The sequence below is a fragment of the Oncorhynchus gorbuscha genome, linkage group LG04 (assembly GCF_021184085.1).
Source record: "Oncorhynchus gorbuscha isolate QuinsamMale2020 ecotype Even-year linkage group LG04, OgorEven_v1.0, whole genome shotgun sequence".
Taxonomy (NCBI): Eukaryota; Metazoa; Chordata; class Actinopteri; order Salmoniformes; family Salmonidae; genus Oncorhynchus; species Oncorhynchus gorbuscha.
The window spans coordinates 17,787,551-17,804,516 of NC_060176.1; the positions used below are offsets into that span (position 1 = coordinate 17,787,551).

The window sequence follows — 16,966 nt, forward strand, 5'->3', positions numbered from 1 at the left end:
CACACACACACACACACACACACACACACACACACACACACACACACACACACACTAAATATATATATTTCTCCAGGGAGAGTCTTTACAGAATCCTGCCGCAGACAACCACTGAAAACATTGGCAAAAACTTTGAGCAGTACACCATTGACCCTGGGACTCGGTATCCCAACCTCATCTCCACCTGTGTCAGGCAAAACCAGGTACGAAGGCCATTCTCAAGGATCACATTGCTTGCTGCAGTATTCACTTTCTGCTGTCACCAATATCAGATTCACCCTTAACATTGACACAAGAAGGATGGACTGTGCTTGTCTTCTTATCTCTTATCTCTTCTTCTGCCTAAATCTCAGCTGTGTCTCTTTGTTATTTCTTCCAGGTGCGTCACCTGTACATCAATGGAGAGCTGCCAGTGAAGTCGTGCTCTCTGGAGCGTAATGGTACAATACGTCGCCCTGTGAACCTGGCCAGACGAGGTGAGCCACACACACGATACAGGAGAGGCCAGAGAGACTGTGGAGTTGGGAGGCTTTAGTACAGTGTTTGGATACCGCTGTCTAGTATGGACTTACCTCTGATCCAGTGCATGGCTCCAACCTACAGAACATGTTGTGATGTCTATTCAACTGGTTCAAGTAACTCGAAAATGATGACGGATGAGTCCCTTGGGTTTCATGGGCCCAAATATCTGCAGCACTCATTCATTCAGTGGCTATTTAACCAAAAAGTAGGAGAAGATAAGCCATTCCACTCTAGTTCTATTGAGTTCTCTCCCGTTCCCTGTGCCCTGGGAGTGTTCTGAGACAGAGGCCCACAGCAGTCTTTAAGGCGAGGCAGACCTTTTCTCTCGCTAACAGCAGTGTCAGACTGAGGACGAGCCCCCATGAATCTCTGCTTAGGAAATAAGTCGCCGTCTGAGGTTTGTTTTTTCAATGATCCATGGTGAGAGGGGGGTTTTGGTGAAGCCTCTTGACTGTGGACATATAGGGTACAGACCCTCCCCCCTATATTCATCATTTAATTGGAGGCCAAAGCTGGTGGTTCTGTGTATTGTGAAAAGGAAAAACGTGACTTGATACACTAGTAGTTAAACGCATCTGTGATATCTTTAGGATGATCTCAGATACCAGACCTAACAAAGTCTAGCTGGTTACGTTTCAAGATATTTTTGGCCCCATGGATCATGTTAAACATGAGTACGGTCTACATCATCAGAAAATGTTTCTTCCATGTATACAGTATATCTTTAAGCACACCCTGGCCTCTACATAATGCACCAAACACATTGTTACACAACCATGGGTCCTATTACACAATGACAGACAGGTTCAACATGTCCTGACAGAGTGATATGCATACCTCAGCCCCTATTCTAACTTACCTCTTATCAGTCTTACCTCTCATTAACGTCACCTGCTGTCACTGTCCCACATCTATGATCTCACTTCCTGTTAGCTCTGTGTTTGTGTTGCCGGGTGAGTGGGTGGGTGGCTGTTAGCTGGGTTGTGTTTAGTATTTTATTTATTTGGATCCCCATCAGCTTTCGCAGAAGCATCAGCTACTCTTCCTGGTGTCCACAAAAACACAACACACGACAAGTGACAAAACACTGATACACTGGTAGACAAGGACAGTCACACAAATGTCAAATGGGAAATAGAAAACAAACATCTATGTTCTTCTTATTGGACCAGCTTAGGTAGTGCCTCCCATTTTCACGCCATTTTCACCCTATTGAACACCTTGTTCCTGTCTGTGTGTAGAGTCGGAGATCAGGCCGGGCAGACTGCTGACGTGGTGTCAGAAACAGACCGAGGGCTACAGGAACGTGAGCGTGACAGACCTGACCACCTCGTGGCAGAGCGGCCTGGCTCTCTGTGCCCTCATCCACCGGTTCAGATCCCACCTCATGTATGTAGAGCAAAACACTGCAACACACAACTACCCTGTAAACCACCACAGTAAGACTGGCCTCATGTACCTTCCTGTAACTGTAAATGACCTCCATGTGTGAGACTTCTTGTCACACCCTGGCATGTAGCACTTCGTCATTGTAAGTCGATAGACTGGCTCCTCATAAAATGCCTCTATGGCATATTGTGTAATGGGGAATTTCTACATTAGGCTAACATTTACATCAAGACACCAGTAATAGCACAACTTCTTACACCCACGCCGTAATATTGTCTCCTTCTGACTGTGTCTAATGTAAACTATGCCAGGCATGAAAGTATGTTAATGTATGTCCTGGTGTACTATCTACACACAAGCCCCTGCCTCTCACTACTCACAGCCCATCTTTGTGTGAGTAAATTTATGTCCTGGTGTACTATCTACACACAAGCCCCTGCTTCTCACTCACAGCCCATCTTTGTGTGAGAGTAAATGTATGTCCTGGTGTACTATCTACCCACAAGCCCCTGCCTCTCACTACTCACAGCCCATCTTTGTGTGAGTAAATGTATGTCCTGGTGTACTATCTACCCACAAGCCCCTGCTTCTCACTCACAGCCCATCTTTGTGTGAGTAAATGTATGTCCTGGTGTACTATCTACACACAAGCCCCTGCTTCTCACTCACAGCCCATCTTTATGTGAGAGTAAATGTATGTCCTGGTGTACTATCTACCCACAAGCCCCTGCCGCTCACTACTCACAGCCCATCTTTGTGTGAGTAAATGTATGTCCTGGTGTACTATCTACCCACAAGCCCCTGCTTCTCACTCACAGCCCATCTTTGTGTGAGTAAATGTATGTCCTGGTGTACTATCTACACTCAAGCCCCTGCTTCTCACTCACAGCCCATCTTTGTGTGAGTAAATGTATGTCCTGGTGTACTATCTACACTCAAGCCCCTGCTTCTCACTCACAGCCCATCTTTGTGTGAGTAAATGTATGTCCTGGTGTACTATCTACCCACAAGCCCCTGCCTCTCACTACTCACAGCCCATCTTTGTGTGAGTAAATGTATGTCCTGGTGTACTATCTACCCACAAGCCCCTGCCTCTCACTCACAGCCCATCTTTGTGTGAGTAAATGTATGTCCTGGTGTACTATCTACCCACAAGCCCCTGCTTCTCACTCACAGCCCATCTTTGTGTGAGTAAATGTATGTCCTGGTGTACTATCTACCCACAAGCCCCTGCCTCTCACTACTCACAGCCCATCTTTGTGTGAGTAAATGTAAGTGGTGGGTGTGAATGACTTTTGAGATTCATCGAAGAGCCTTTTTCCCGATGTCAGCTCTCTGTCTCTCTGTCTCTCTGTCTCTTTGTCTCTCTGTCTCTCTCTCTCTGTCTGTGTTACTGATAGGTGTGATGAAACAGAGCACACAGAAGACACAACTGCTTTTAGAGAAACCCTATAGTATGTGAACGGGAGTTTGGAAAGCATAACTATGTATTACATGTCACACTCAGTATGTAGGGCAGTTTGTTATTTATGACTTCTTCTTTGTGGTGAAGTGAGGGCTACACTGCTAGACTAGAACTGTTTCATAACTTCTATGTTGACACCAGCTTAGTCTTCACCTAGTTAACCACACAACATTACAACAACATTGCGTGATACCATTTCAATCGGTTTCCCTCAGAGAGTTTGATTCGCTGAATGAGGAGGATTCGGCTAACAACCTCCAGCTGGCATGTGACCTGGCTGAGCGGGAGTTTGGCATCCGGCCCTTCACCACTGGGGTGGAGATGGCTGCTGGTCAGGAACCAGACAAGACCAGAATGGTCACCTACCTCTCCAAGTTCTACGAGCTGTTCCGTGGCACCCCACTGCCCGTCTCAGGTACGCCTCACACCCCTCACCCCATCCCCCAGCAGACACGTGTGTCCTGAAGCCCCATACTTCAGATTTCACTCCTACACACACACACACACACACACACACACACACACACACACACACACACACACACACACACACACACACACACACACACACACACACACACACACACACACACACACACACACACACACACACACACACACACACACACACACACACACACAGTAGCAGCCCTTTAAATCATCAGGTCTTTTTTTGAAGGCTCCTTCCCATGTCAGAGTTATTTTTAAATGCAGCAGAAGCATTTGGCTCTGAACACTTCATTAGGAGGAGCAGACAGGGTGGAGAGGCATAAGGTCCTACTGCTCTGCCCTGGCCACTGGCAGGTGTATGCTCCCCCTGTAGACACACTCACTCACTCACACACACATTCATGCTACACTTACATCACAACGGCTGCCACCAGGCTCTCATTATTATTGCTAAATACTGCACAATTTAAATACTAGCACCCCTATCCCCATTCCCCATACTGAGTGTAAATATTGGACTATAAATTGTGCCTTCCTGTATTATACTTATCGTAAAATGTTTATTCTATTCTACTGAGCCATTTACTCGATGTTCGTATTCTTATCATTTCTTATTTCTTATTGTTGTTGCATTGTCAAGAAGGAACCTGCAAATCAGCATTTATATGGACTGTGTATACCATGTGTAGCCCGTACATACGAATAATAACAAAACCTGAAACTTCACACTTTAGCACCTCGTCATTGTCACCCTCGAAGGCCCTACCACTCCACTGTGTCCACTGTATTAAAAGCCCAGCCTCTCACTTTTTCTGTTTTCACCGGAGCCATTTCTTTACATATCAAGCAGTCTCTGTCCTTAATGTAATTCATCCCTGACCCCTGCTTTCTTTCAGATAAGTTATGTCTTTCTAGAGACACTTTTGCCGGTGTGTAAGAGGGTATGAGATTTCATCTAGCTTCCTTTGAAAGGAGCTCTGCGTTGCACAACCTTATCAGTCACATTGTCTGGCATGAGAGGAATGCACATCTGCCCAGCACAGTGCAGGTTACCTTACAGATAGTTTCTGAGTCTAGGGTGTCTGTAGAGAAAACACTATACCTTACTCCAGTTTCTGGTCTGAGATGCCTAAGGTGAACAGAGTATATTATTGCCACAGGGACATCAGTTACTAGCTTTATGGTCTCTGCGAGGTCACATGATATGCCTCTCTCCACAGCAAAGCTGGTTTCCCACATGACGGAATGAGGATGTACTATTTAGCAATAATTGTATACATTCTTATGATCGGAAGTGAAGTGTTCCCAGTATTTGTTTCCACAAAAAAAAGCCCTTTATTTATTAGGTGGCATTTCTCAGGAAAAGTCTGGCCCCATCTGGTTCTTTCCAACACAATAATATTAGGTTTCTTTTAGACACAATGTAAAAAAAAAACATTGGCCATTGCTTTTATATGGCATTCATGGCTGAGCTCCGTGGAATATATCATACCTTTTAATGCATTCGTGTTTCATTGCAGATTCTAGAGGGGCCGACGAAAACAGTGAAGACTATCCTTCCAAGGCAGTCAGAAGTATGAACAAAGTTCTGAACTTGGTACCAAGAAAAAGGGTACCAAAGGTAATCCCACTCCTCTCTCAAAGGTGCCTGTCTGCCTTGATCACTACTGCAACTTGAGAGCCTCCCTGTGTTATCATTTCAAAAGTCATTTCATTTGAATAAGTGGACAGTATTGGGACCTTCCACAAGTTACATGTATTCTTCTAGAGTTCTTTTGGGATGGGCTCTTTTTAATTTAGTTCACTTACATGTTGAATCTTTTTACCATTGAGTGCAGTCTGAAATATTTAGTCATATACTATGGCCTGTTTGTTTTCTTTCAGGATGAGAAGAAGCTAGAAGATACTGACCCAACGTACAAAAGGAGACGAAAAGTCTGCAGTTATTTGGAAGAGGTAGTTATTATCATCAACTACAATTTCATAATGACATTCTAAGCGCACCAACGTCAAATACGACAAAATACCATTTATTTTGGCCCTGATAACTCAAGTCACTATTTCTCATGACAGGCAACCAACTTCTCCAGTCAGAGTGCGTCCTGTGTGGGTGAGGGGAGGGGGGTTAAGGAGAACAAGGTCCGCTCCATGGCCAGCCAACTCCTGTCCAAGTTTGAGGAGAGCAACCCCAGCTTCACCCTCCGGAGACAGGTCAGAACCACCAAGATATGTCCTCCATTCCCCCTCCTCAGGACTTTGTCAGTTTTGGACAGTGTCCTCCATAGATTATACAGTACTGTAGTATGGTATAGTACCTGGCATGTTTGTTCTCAGATGCCTTATACCACAGTGTGCTATAGAACAGAGGCGTCACTACAGACACCCTAGTTCGATTCCAGGCTGTATCACAACCGGCTGTGATTGAGAGTCCCATAGGGCTGTGCACAATTGGCCCAGCGTTGTCCGGGTTTGGCCAATGTAGGCCGTCATTGTAAATAAGAATTTGTTCTTAACTTATCTTGCAAGTCACTTTCTCTCTTTTCTTCCTTTTCTGTCTTTCTACTAACCTTTTTCCTTGGCTTTGTTTCTGGCTGACAAACCCCATCAGTCTCAGTGTGATTGGGGTTCTGAGAGGGCCCCTCGGCCACGCTCCATGGACATGACTGAGACCCCACGCTTCACCAACCTCAGGCAGCAGACCCCACTAAACCCTCCCCCCAAGACACAGGTAGAGGACTGGAGCAACCTGGTCAACATACTGTAATACACACGCATACCCATGCTAATACACTCTGCAGAACACACACTGTCACTCAGTTTTGGTATACACTCACTCACAAACCAGTCATCCATTACCTGGAGTGAGAGTGTTTAATGCTCCCTGTGGGTTGGAAATGAAAAATAAGCCCCCCAGTGAAGTAGATTCACACGATAAAGAAAAGCATGGGGCATAAATCTCCCTCCTATTCTCTCCAGCTGTTAAACTACTGGAGCCTGTTAGCTGCAATTGCTTCTTGTTTTTTCATCAAGCTTACCCTGAGTTGACGGAGAGCCATAGAACTGCAGCTCACATGTGCTGTGTGTTTCCAGTTTCCGTCTGCAACCTGTGCCAAATTTGCAGCTGAGTGCATCGCTCGGCCCCCACCACAGCCTCCTCCCAAACCCAAGCTCTCTCCCCAGCTCCAAGCCCGGCTTCAGTCTCAGCACCAGCCCCAACCCCAGTTCCAGCCTCAACCTAAGCTCCAACCCCCATCCATCCCAAATCCCACCCTCAGGAAGGTCAGACAGGCTGATCAGACATGTGCTCAGACGCAACCTCAGACGCTTCCTCAAAATCCAGAGAGCTCAGAGTACCCTGGCTACTCTTCCTCCTGCCACTCAGCGGTCCTAGCTATGTCTAGAATGCTCCAACGCCTTCAGGAAGTGGAGGAAAAGATCACCCAGGTGACCTATTCCCCTCTCATTTCCTTTCCTCTCCTTTCCTTTCCATCTGTCCATTTCTCTTTGTCTGCTCTGTCTTTTTCTATTGTTATTGCCTCCTACTGTGTGATCATATAAGGCGTCCTTTTTAGGAAAAGGCTGAATATGAGTGTTGAGGTAATCATCGTGATTATACATTTAGCATTGTATAGCACATAGTCGGCTGGTGAAGTCAACCCCTAATCATCCACACTGACCACAATGGCAAGAACAGACTCACAGCCCTGGCAGAGACAAAGAGGCACAGAGGCTGCTGACTGGCAAGTTTAGCCAGTGGGCTGCCCTTGTAGCCTTGTTCTGTGCCAGTCCTGTGTGTCTGTCTGTCTCTGTCTGGGTCTCAGTCTGCTGTTCCAGGAACACATGTCTAAGTGTGGAGTCATCTCTGCTGGTGTGTCAAATTAGTGTTAAAAAACTGCCACTCTACTCAACACAGCAACACTATTGTTCCCCACCACCCATTAAACAATGTGCCATCCAGCTCCTTCAGTGGGAAAGTAGGACCAAAGTCCACTTATCTTGCTTGATCATCACCTTTGACATTTCAGTAGTTTGGCAGACGCTCTTATCCAGAGCGATTTACAATAAAGAGTGCATACATTTCATACTTTTATTTGTCCGTACATTATAACTGATTTGGGAGTTAATAATCTGCATAATTCTGTTACTATTCAGACCCATTCATCAGACGGGGAGTATGTGGTACTGTGTTGCGGGTGCAGCTTTCTCTTTCTGATGCCTGATCTTTGTCTCTGTGTCTCATGGTATGTGTCCTGCAGAAGAAAGCTCAGACCCAGAATGCTAGAGAGTTTCATAATAAAAGTATCAAGGAGAAAGCGGTCCACCTGAGAGCACTGTTCTCTGGGGATGTGACCTCTACGTCCCAGGTGACTATCTAACCCCTGAACTCTGAACACTCACCTCTCCCGTCCTTCAGTGTGTTTGTCGTGTTACATGCTCGGTCTTGTTTGCCATTACTGCTGCTGCACAGAGTTCATATAATCCTCCCTGTGTTGAAATTCAACATCCATCATCTCCAGAAGCATTACCTTTTTGGCGATGTCTTCATCAGCTGCTCAGAGTCTGTAGCAACAGAACACAGCTAGCGCAGGTGATTTCAGGTTGTTGTAGGACACAGTGTTCTGCTATACAGATGTCGGATCTTAATTTGAGACAGTTTGCTAAAACAGGAAAATAATCCTGCAGCAACAGGAAATTTGAATTATTATGTGGATTATAATTTAAGGGCCATTTTTTTGTGTTTTTGTGTTGATACATTTTTCTTTAGGGCAAAGAAAGTCTGACATTTTAAAGTGGGAATTACAAACTTTAGAAACCTTTTTAAACCTTGAATATGCTGCACGTTTCATTTCCTGCTGTGCAAGAAAATTCTCAGCAACAAAATAGTGATCAAATTAAGATCCTACGCCTGTAATTTAAATCAATATATGACTGTTTACGTTGTGGGTTTCAACAAGGCTTTTTAAAAACAATATAACGCCCTGTGAAAACACATCAGGCAGTTCGTTGTTTAAGCAGAAATAATTGTGAATCTATATTCCCACTGAGACAGACCTGCAGAAGAGAGGTCAGGCTGAAAACTAGGTAGCCTCCTCTCTCAGCTCTGCCTGTGATGGTAATTCGCCTACTCTGTGTGCTCAGAGACTCAGAGGGTTTTGGCATGGACACTGTTGAAAGGTTGCACTGAGTTCTCTGTGATTCACTGGAAGACGCTGCAGTCATCAAACAAGGTGTTTAGTGCTAGAGTAGTCATCATACTGCAATTTCCATTACAGGAAAAGGTATTTCCATGGTATTTTATCATCAAAAAAGAATCTGCTCACCTTCTTTAAATGAGTTTCTATCTCAGTGGAAACCAGGGTAAGCTGTTGTGTTGAGGCTCAGCAGGTTGGGGTTTAGTTAATACTATGATAGGAGAGTGCCACGGAATACCTTTGCTTAAAGCCCCCTGTGCACGCCATTTCTCATTGTAACTTATATCTAATTATTAACACTCAAAGTTCTCCTTTAACAATCCTCTCCCTCTCTTTTCATTTGCAAATCACCCCTGTCCCATTCCTCACCTGGCCTGATTCTGATAAACAGGCCATTCCCTCAGAGTCTGATCCCATCCTCCCTAAACCCAGCCCAGAAATCACCGTTTCTACCTTCTCACCTCCTCATCCCTATTCCTCATTCTCATCCTGTCTGCCCCAACCTCAGGTAAAAAAAAGAACCTCTCACTGTCTTGTATGTGTTCCTATCACTGTGTGTCATGCTACAACCTTTCATCATTTAACATTTATCATGGCGAAATACACGTTTTATTTAAATCAGTCTGAATTTCCATTTCAATGGAATGCAGTGTCATGGAATATCAGGCATTTCAGGCTTTAGGCCTAACCCACTAAGCATGCAAACTCTAATTTAACTCTCATCTGATGCTCATAATATCTTCCTCTCTTTGACTTTCCCATTCCCACACTAGTCTGGATCTGCTAGACAGAGTCAGACCATTCCCTCACCTCACATCCTCCCTGCTCCCCATCCTAAAATCTCTTCATCAGTACTTTGTCCAGAAATCACCCTTTCTACATTTTCACCCCCTCATACATATTCTCCATCTTCCTCCTCTTCCTGTCTACTTCAACATCAGGTATAAATAACCACATCCATGTCTGTGTTTCAGCATGTCAAATCAAATCAAATTATATTTGTCACATGCACCGAATACAGTAGTAGACCTTAGGGTGAAATGCGTGCTGTGTCCCTATCGTTGTGTGCTATGCTAAAACCTCTGATCATTCAATATTCATCATGCAGAGATATTGCACACCTTTAATCTGTAGCACTATAACTGAGTTGACATCGAAACTAATCTATCCCTTATCTGTCACTGAACTGTTAAACTAAGTTTTCTTCTCTGTTTCCTCTAATTCCTTCATTCTTCATGGAAAACCAAAGACCAGTCAATCTGGGGCACTAGATATGCAGCTTTGTAAGAAGGAAATGCAAAGAGATCCCTTGAATGAGTCACATGTGGTGAGTTCCTCTTGTGTGCCTCCAAACCATAGCACTATTTATGGCCACATCATTTCTATATGCAGAGCCTGCTGCCTCTCAGAGAAACACAACATGAAGTGCTGTCTGTTTGATTTTAAACATGATGTCATTTGGTAAATTGTATATATTTTAGAAGTATATATTTGTTTAACTTTGAATCTAATTTGCCTGTAAATTACAGTTGTAGTTATTAAGATCACAGTCATGTTGCTGTTTCAGTGTCACAGCAGTGGCTCCACATATATATCCCAACAACAACGCACTGCAATACTACAACCAAAGCCAGAACCTGGTTTTAATAACGTCAAACAGGTATTTTGCCCCCAGCGCCACATGCCTGCTAAAGTAACTTGTACTATCCTCTAAATCACAAAGGACACGTGTAGACACAAAGGTCTAGCATGCAAGAAGCATTTGAGATGTTTTTTTTTACCTATCCTGGGGCCTCTCATGCAATGGTTGAATATATTTTTGTGGTGCTGCACTTTGTGGGTTAGACTGCCCCTCCCTGTCCACAGATTTCTGATCATTTTGAGCCAGCGCCATGCAGTCAGTGCAATCTGAAGCATCCAGACAGGCCCACCAGCTAACCATAATGAGAAAACGTTCCCTCCTCTTCTGTGGCCATACTTTTGAGCTGAGACTCTTATTTTGATGAAAGAACTTTACTAATTTCCCCAACCGTGACCTTAGTCAGAGAACAAAGTAATCAAATCACTATCTATCTGTCTATCTGTCTGCCTGCCTGCCTGCCTGCCTGCCTGCCTGCCTGCCTGCCTGCCTGCCTGCCTGCCTGCCTGCGAGCGAGCGACGTGGACTATCACTTTTGCTTTCATCATTCTGACCTTTATTCTTACTCTCTTTCTCCCTTCCTACCTCTCGTCCTCCCTGTCTTCCTCCTGTCTTTTCCTCCTTGCTGCATGTCAGAGGACGGTGGGGAAGGTGTCTCTGGCTATAGCAGCCAGGGCTGAGACGCTGGTCACCCTCTATGAGACTGACCACAGGCCTAAAGCCTCCTCCCCCTGTTCACCCCCAGCCTCTGCGCCCCTGTCTCCGGTAAGCATGTCTGACTGAGCATGCAGCCACTCAGACTGTACCAGCCTTGAATAACAGCCCTTATCTAGGTGAAGAACATAGACTATGTCCCAGGCCCTGGCTCTGAGTCAGATGAAGAGGGATTGTGTAAAATAAGGATTGGGATGATTATTCTTTGCAGGACTCTGACTCTTTATGCTTTGTGAACTAAAGGCCAAACTCGGCCATAAGGCCTTTTAGGGTCAAAGTTGTGGAATCTGATACAAGTGCATCACTCCCTTATTATCGTCATTTTCTGGGCTGACAACGTTTGTAGCACTGTCTGCCTCTCTGTTCTGTTTCCCAGGGTTCCTTGCGGAGGGAGTTCCCCAGGTCTGGTGACCAGTGTCACTCCTGTCAGAAGCGTGTGTACGTGGTGGAAAGGATCAGTGCTGAGGGACTTTATTTCCACAGGGAGTGCTTTCGCTGTGACACCTGTGGCTCCATCCTGCGCCAGGGAGGCCATGCCTTCGACTCTGAGCAGGGTATGTGTTTCCCAACACTAAGGTTTAGATGTTCGCTTGCTGTCAATCAATCAATCAATCAAATCAAATCAGCAGTTGTGACAAAGTTCTATACAGATACCAAGCCTGAAACCCTAAAGAGCAAGCAATGCAGATGTAGGGGCACGGTGGCTAGGAAAAACTCCCTAGAAAGGCAGGAGCCTAGGAAGAAACCTAGAGAGGAACCAGGCTCTGAGGGGTGACCAGTCCTCTTCTGTCTGTGCCGGGTAGAGATAATTAACTGTTTATGTGCCAATTTTTCTAAATCCTCCTTTGATCATGTTCAATTAGGCAAGTTGTACTGCAAGCTGCACTTCACACAACGTAAAAATGGAATGAACCATCGGAGGACATTCAATTCACATCTGGTAATTGTTCTGGATCATTCAATCATCCACTTGCCATTGTCATTTTGATGTTTATTTGTGGGACATCTTTGACTCAATGGGTCTCTCCCTCAGGGTCAGAATGGAGCCGGGGTTCAGGAGGGATCAGGGACACAGACTCCTGATTGTGACACAACAGAAGGACGGCAGAGCCAGTCACCAGGTACCATCAGCTCCCGCCTGAGGAAGTGCCTGAGCTGGCCCCTGAGTGTGACCCGGGTTGTGTGTGACTCCCCCCGCCTCCTGTCTCGCTGGGTGCATGGTACGGCCCAGGCTGTGGGCCTCCACTTTAGAGCCAATGTGGAGGACTATGTCTTCCTGTATGAGCTGCTGAGCCTGGGAGTGCCCCTGCTGTTCATGCTCCAGGAGGTGCTGCTGCAGATGTACTCTGAAACCGGGCCTATCTCCCAGTCCATCCAGCCCCTACTGCTGTGGCTGGAGGAACACCTAGGCCATAGGCTCATGTAGAGGCCCACCAGGGAGGGAAGCCTAATCCTAACCCTAACCCGATCCCTTTCCCTATCCCTAACCTTCATGCAATAGGGTCTGAAGCCTGGCCGAACATTAACTGGCGTATCTTGCATTTGTGCCATGTCATATGATGGCAAGCTACCGTTTGACCATGTGTACAAGCACCTTGTTAATATTTTCTCACAGAATACGTAGCTGTCAGTGCATTAGATCTAGTCCTACACCAACCAAAGAACAAATAACATTTTCCAAGTGGTAGCTTGGTTTGTGATACGTGCAATGTTTTCATGAACATGACATTTTTCTTTATGATGAGGGGTAATGTGCTGTACATGGTTTCATGGTGGTCTAAATCATTTACGGTATGTGGTTGATATGACTGCTGAAATCATCCAATCTATATTGCTCTAGAGTTGAGTCTTTCAACAACTGGCTGTCAAAGTCGAGCCAGTTTTTACATGGCTTAACTCAGGTTATGACAGATTTTTTTGTGTGGAAAAAGTAATCTAAATGAAAAGACTGACTTGAAGCACTTTAACTTGGGGAGCTGCCTTGATCTGTGGCTGATGCCTGATGAATGGTGTGGGAGTTAATGGCTGCCTAATGGCTGTCCAGGCCTTGGATAATGACTAGTGCTGACGCTGCACGTTTACTAAACCCTGCTGAACTCACAGGTCAGGGTCGGGGTCTGGGTCGGGGGCCAACGTGGATCTGTGCTCGACAAGGTTTTCTCATCTTTTTTTCAATTTCAATATTGTTTGACACAAATTAAAATGTTTTTATTGTAAGATCTCGTATGACACCGTGACCATAGTGTACTTTCGCTACACATTATGATAACTTTTATTGCTTTATTTTATGGCCCAGTGCCTCCAGTATTTTTGTGCATTGTCTGTTGTACTTAAAAAAGGGGAAAAGGTTTCATGAACATGGGCTTTGGTTTACTACTCCAGTTCATGGACTGTTTAATGCTTACTCGTTGCTGCCACCTGTTGGTGAAACAGATGCAAGGCCAAATTCTATTTACTGTATGATCAGGTGGAATAAGAGACAATCTTCTAAAGAGTTGTTGTATGCTTGTAATAGAGGGGGTTCTTTTTCATTTGTATTATTTGTACAGGTCTATTTCACTTCAATATGTTTTTCAGATTGTTAAGAATATTGCTGAATTGAATTGTTCAGAAGGGCTGAATTACATTTACATTACAATTAAGTCATTTAGCAGACGCTCTTATCCAGAGCGACTTACAAATTGGTGCATTCACCTTATGACATCCAGTGGAACAACCACTTTACAATAGTGCATCTAAATATTTTAAGGGGGGAGGAGGGAATCAGACATGATAACACAGGCTATGTTTGAATGCTGTGGTGTGTATGTGCTTGCCACTCATCTCACTGTTAATAACCATGTTAAGTATGATAGCAGGATCTCAGCTTTATTACCAATACAAATTCCAAAGATACAGTTGGTGCACTTTAAAAATGAGAAGTGTTTTCAGCCCTAACCAGAAGTTACATCATTCATGCAGTACACTGTACAGTGCTAAATTGCATGTTGTTGAATAGCACAATCTCATGTTATCTAACAATTACAAAGTTTCTATGCATTTGAACTGGATTTGATCCTTCCTCTGATTTTTCTCTATATTCTAACCTACTATATTTCCTTCCTTTCATTTCTATTCTTGTTCACTTGGAAGTCTATTTTCAACTTTCTGAAGATGGGCCTCCTGATTGGTTAGGAGACATGCCATTCTGAAGGTGATCACCTGCATGGTCACATGGTTTTGTGAACAATGTTTTGGAGTGGATGCTTTGTTAGATTAGTCCAATTACTGTCAGCATTTCCACACACAAGTAAAAAATGCTTCTGACCCCTGTGTTTGAGCTACCGACAGCAGTTTTTAGCATAGGATTTTTCTATTTCGTCTGCATCCGCCGATATTAGACCCCAAAAACGATTCTTCTCACAGAAATGTCTAATCTACAAACTATTATGACCGTACTCTGAAAGGCTGAGATACTCACAAACACGTAAATGTAATCTGGTCTGCTCTATGACGCCCATAAGCCAATCAAGAGTTGTTAGGAGGTAAGAGGTTCTTCTTAGTAGATCATAGGAAATCTCAGGACATAGTGTCTATAAACTCACATAGTTGCTGTCACAAACTCCATACTCCACACAGTTGTCACTGACTAGTTGGATATTAATTTCCCACTAAGCAAACCATTTTTGAATTTACAATTGTAATTATTATATACTCATTTTTAATCAGCTTTTTTTGAGGCTGGACCTTGTTTTTTTATAGACATTTCTCAGTAAAACTCATGAATGCAACTGTTTATGTCAAATGTTATGTTCTACTTGTAGCCCTGGTTGTCCTGAAAATAAAATGGTAAAACACGTCAATGTGAGGCTAAATATGTGGGATTCCCTGGAACCTATGAAGTTATTAAACTACTAATGTCCGTGTCCTGCACCCCCAGCAGATCCATAACTACAGCACACACTTGTTATAGGTTGAAACGCATCATAATACCATGATGTTCAAAGTCACACCTTCTAAGAGACTGTCTTTTCAGTGTCTGCATGCATAACAAGGAAACTGTGGTGTTCGGACTGCATTGGTCTTCCCGAGTGCATGTTGAACGATTGACAGACAGCATTCTGTCATGTAAAGGCTTTTTCTCCCATCTTTTGCCATCTTTCTTTCTCTCTTACAGACACTGTCACCCAGGATAACTTTTTCGTGTCCCACACAAACAAAGGGAATGAATCTCCCAACAGGTTCATAGCTCATGTTGTCTTAAATGAATACATGGAACAATGTTTTATGGGACTTCAAATGCAGCCTGCTTTTCTCATGGAGATTCTGTGTTGCTTTATGTATGACCTAAAGCAACAAATGTAAATAAAGTGATTTGTCATCTTGATCCAGTTTACTGTCATTCTTTCATAATATCACAATGTTGTTCTCCCCATGGGTTGATATGGCACATAGAATAGTACAGTTAGGGGTAACACGTTTAAGTCGAGCCGTTCAGCATCACATAGTATACAGGCTCAGTACTCAAAGTAAATCCTAAACATGGAACTCCTTTTACAGAGCATGTCCTATATTTAGTCTACTTACCATGTCTAGTCTCCTAAATTAAAATGTATGATTGGATGGGTTAAGTTCCTCTGTCCCAGGCGGACATGTTCCTGGATGGGTTCCTGGAGCTCTTTCTGGATCCGTGAGAGCCAGAAAGGATTCTTTTGTGATGAGGTCAAAGGGGACATGACAAACCATACAACTCTCTCCCCAGCCAGTCCACTGTATTCCTGCCAGATATGGTTCATGGTTCTCACAGGAGGGAGTCAGTTCTCTTTCCCCATATGCTCCATCAGTGTCTTGTGTCTTATTCAACAGCCATGAAATCATCTCTCATCATACCTGATTAAGATGTTTTATTGTGACATACAGTACACAGGATAGGTGCAGTGAAATGTGTTGTTTTACAGGGTCAGCCATAGTAGTACAGCACCCCTGGAGCAAATGAGGGTTAAGTGCCTTGCTCAAGGGCACTTCGGCAGACTTTTCACCTTGTCGGCTCGGGTATACGAACCAGAGACTTTCGCTTACTGGCCCAATGCTCTAACCTCTATGCTACATGCCACCCTACACCACTAGAATACCTTTTTTTAAAGCATCTACTTTAGAATTTTAAGTGTTTTTTTTAAATTGTGTGTACTGTTTATAAAGAACACAATTATTTCAAAGGAAACATACAGTCAATGTATTATACTAGCTGCCAAAGCATATGTCCCTGGCTGTATTATCACTAGTATCCAATACCTTTAGATTAGCTTTGCTTTTAAGGGGAAAGCTTGATTTAATGTAATCACAACAGAGGTACATACTATTGAAGAACTCTTTTTTTTTATAGTATCATCCACTTGTCCCTTCAACCTATCACAGCCTGGACATTTTGTTCAGAAGCTGTGCATCACACAGTATGACGGACCAATGGTGTGTGTGCTGTGATGTAATCAAAGCTACTGGGGTCAGCAGGTTATGCCTCACTCCCTCCTCCAGTACAGCAGAGATCAGGGGGAAGCTGAGGAAATGTGACCCCTAAAAACATTGAAAGGTCTACAGAAGGCCAAGTGTTTCTTGACT

The 16,966-nt window shown here is 44.1% G+C and overlaps 1 protein-coding gene across 18 annotated transcripts in view; it reads left to right on the forward strand.

The window, feature by feature from the left end:
* Positions 1-15,737, forward strand: part of mical2a (microtubule associated monooxygenase, calponin and LIM domain containing 2a) — a 45,339-nt gene extending 29,602 nt beyond the window's left edge. The window contains exons 10-29 of one of the 18 annotated variants that reach the window (XM_046346054.1): positions 77-203; positions 380-476; positions 1,764-1,911; positions 3,592-3,791; positions 5,347-5,447; positions 5,711-5,782; positions 5,900-6,037; positions 6,435-6,554; positions 6,917-7,270; positions 8,083-8,190; positions 9,410-9,526; positions 9,792-9,959; positions 10,268-10,345; positions 10,586-10,678; positions 11,294-11,422; positions 11,748-11,925; positions 12,235-12,311; positions 12,405-12,492; positions 14,504-14,564; positions 15,528-15,737. In XM_046346054.1, coding sequence (XP_046202010.1) covers positions 77-203; positions 380-476; positions 1,764-1,911; positions 3,592-3,791; positions 5,347-5,447; positions 5,711-5,782; positions 5,900-6,037; positions 6,435-6,554; positions 6,917-7,270; positions 8,083-8,190; positions 9,410-9,526; positions 9,792-9,959; positions 10,268-10,345; positions 10,586-10,678; positions 11,294-11,422; positions 11,748-11,925; positions 12,235-12,311; positions 12,405-12,492; positions 14,504-14,562 — 2,452 coding nt within the window. In that variant the 3' untranslated portion in view covers positions 14,563-14,564; positions 15,528-15,737. Of the gene's footprint in view, positions 1-76; positions 204-379; positions 477-1,763; positions 1,912-3,591; positions 3,792-5,346; positions 5,448-5,710; positions 5,783-5,899; positions 6,038-6,434; positions 6,555-6,856; positions 7,271-8,082; positions 8,191-9,409; positions 9,527-9,791; positions 9,960-10,267; positions 10,346-10,585; positions 10,679-11,293; positions 11,423-11,747; positions 11,926-12,234; positions 12,312-12,404 lie in introns of those variants that run through there. The other 17 variants (XR_006838452.1, XM_046346053.1, XM_046346049.1 and 14 more) reach the window with 17 other exon arrangements.
* Positions 15,738-16,966: the final 1,229 nt, after the last annotated feature.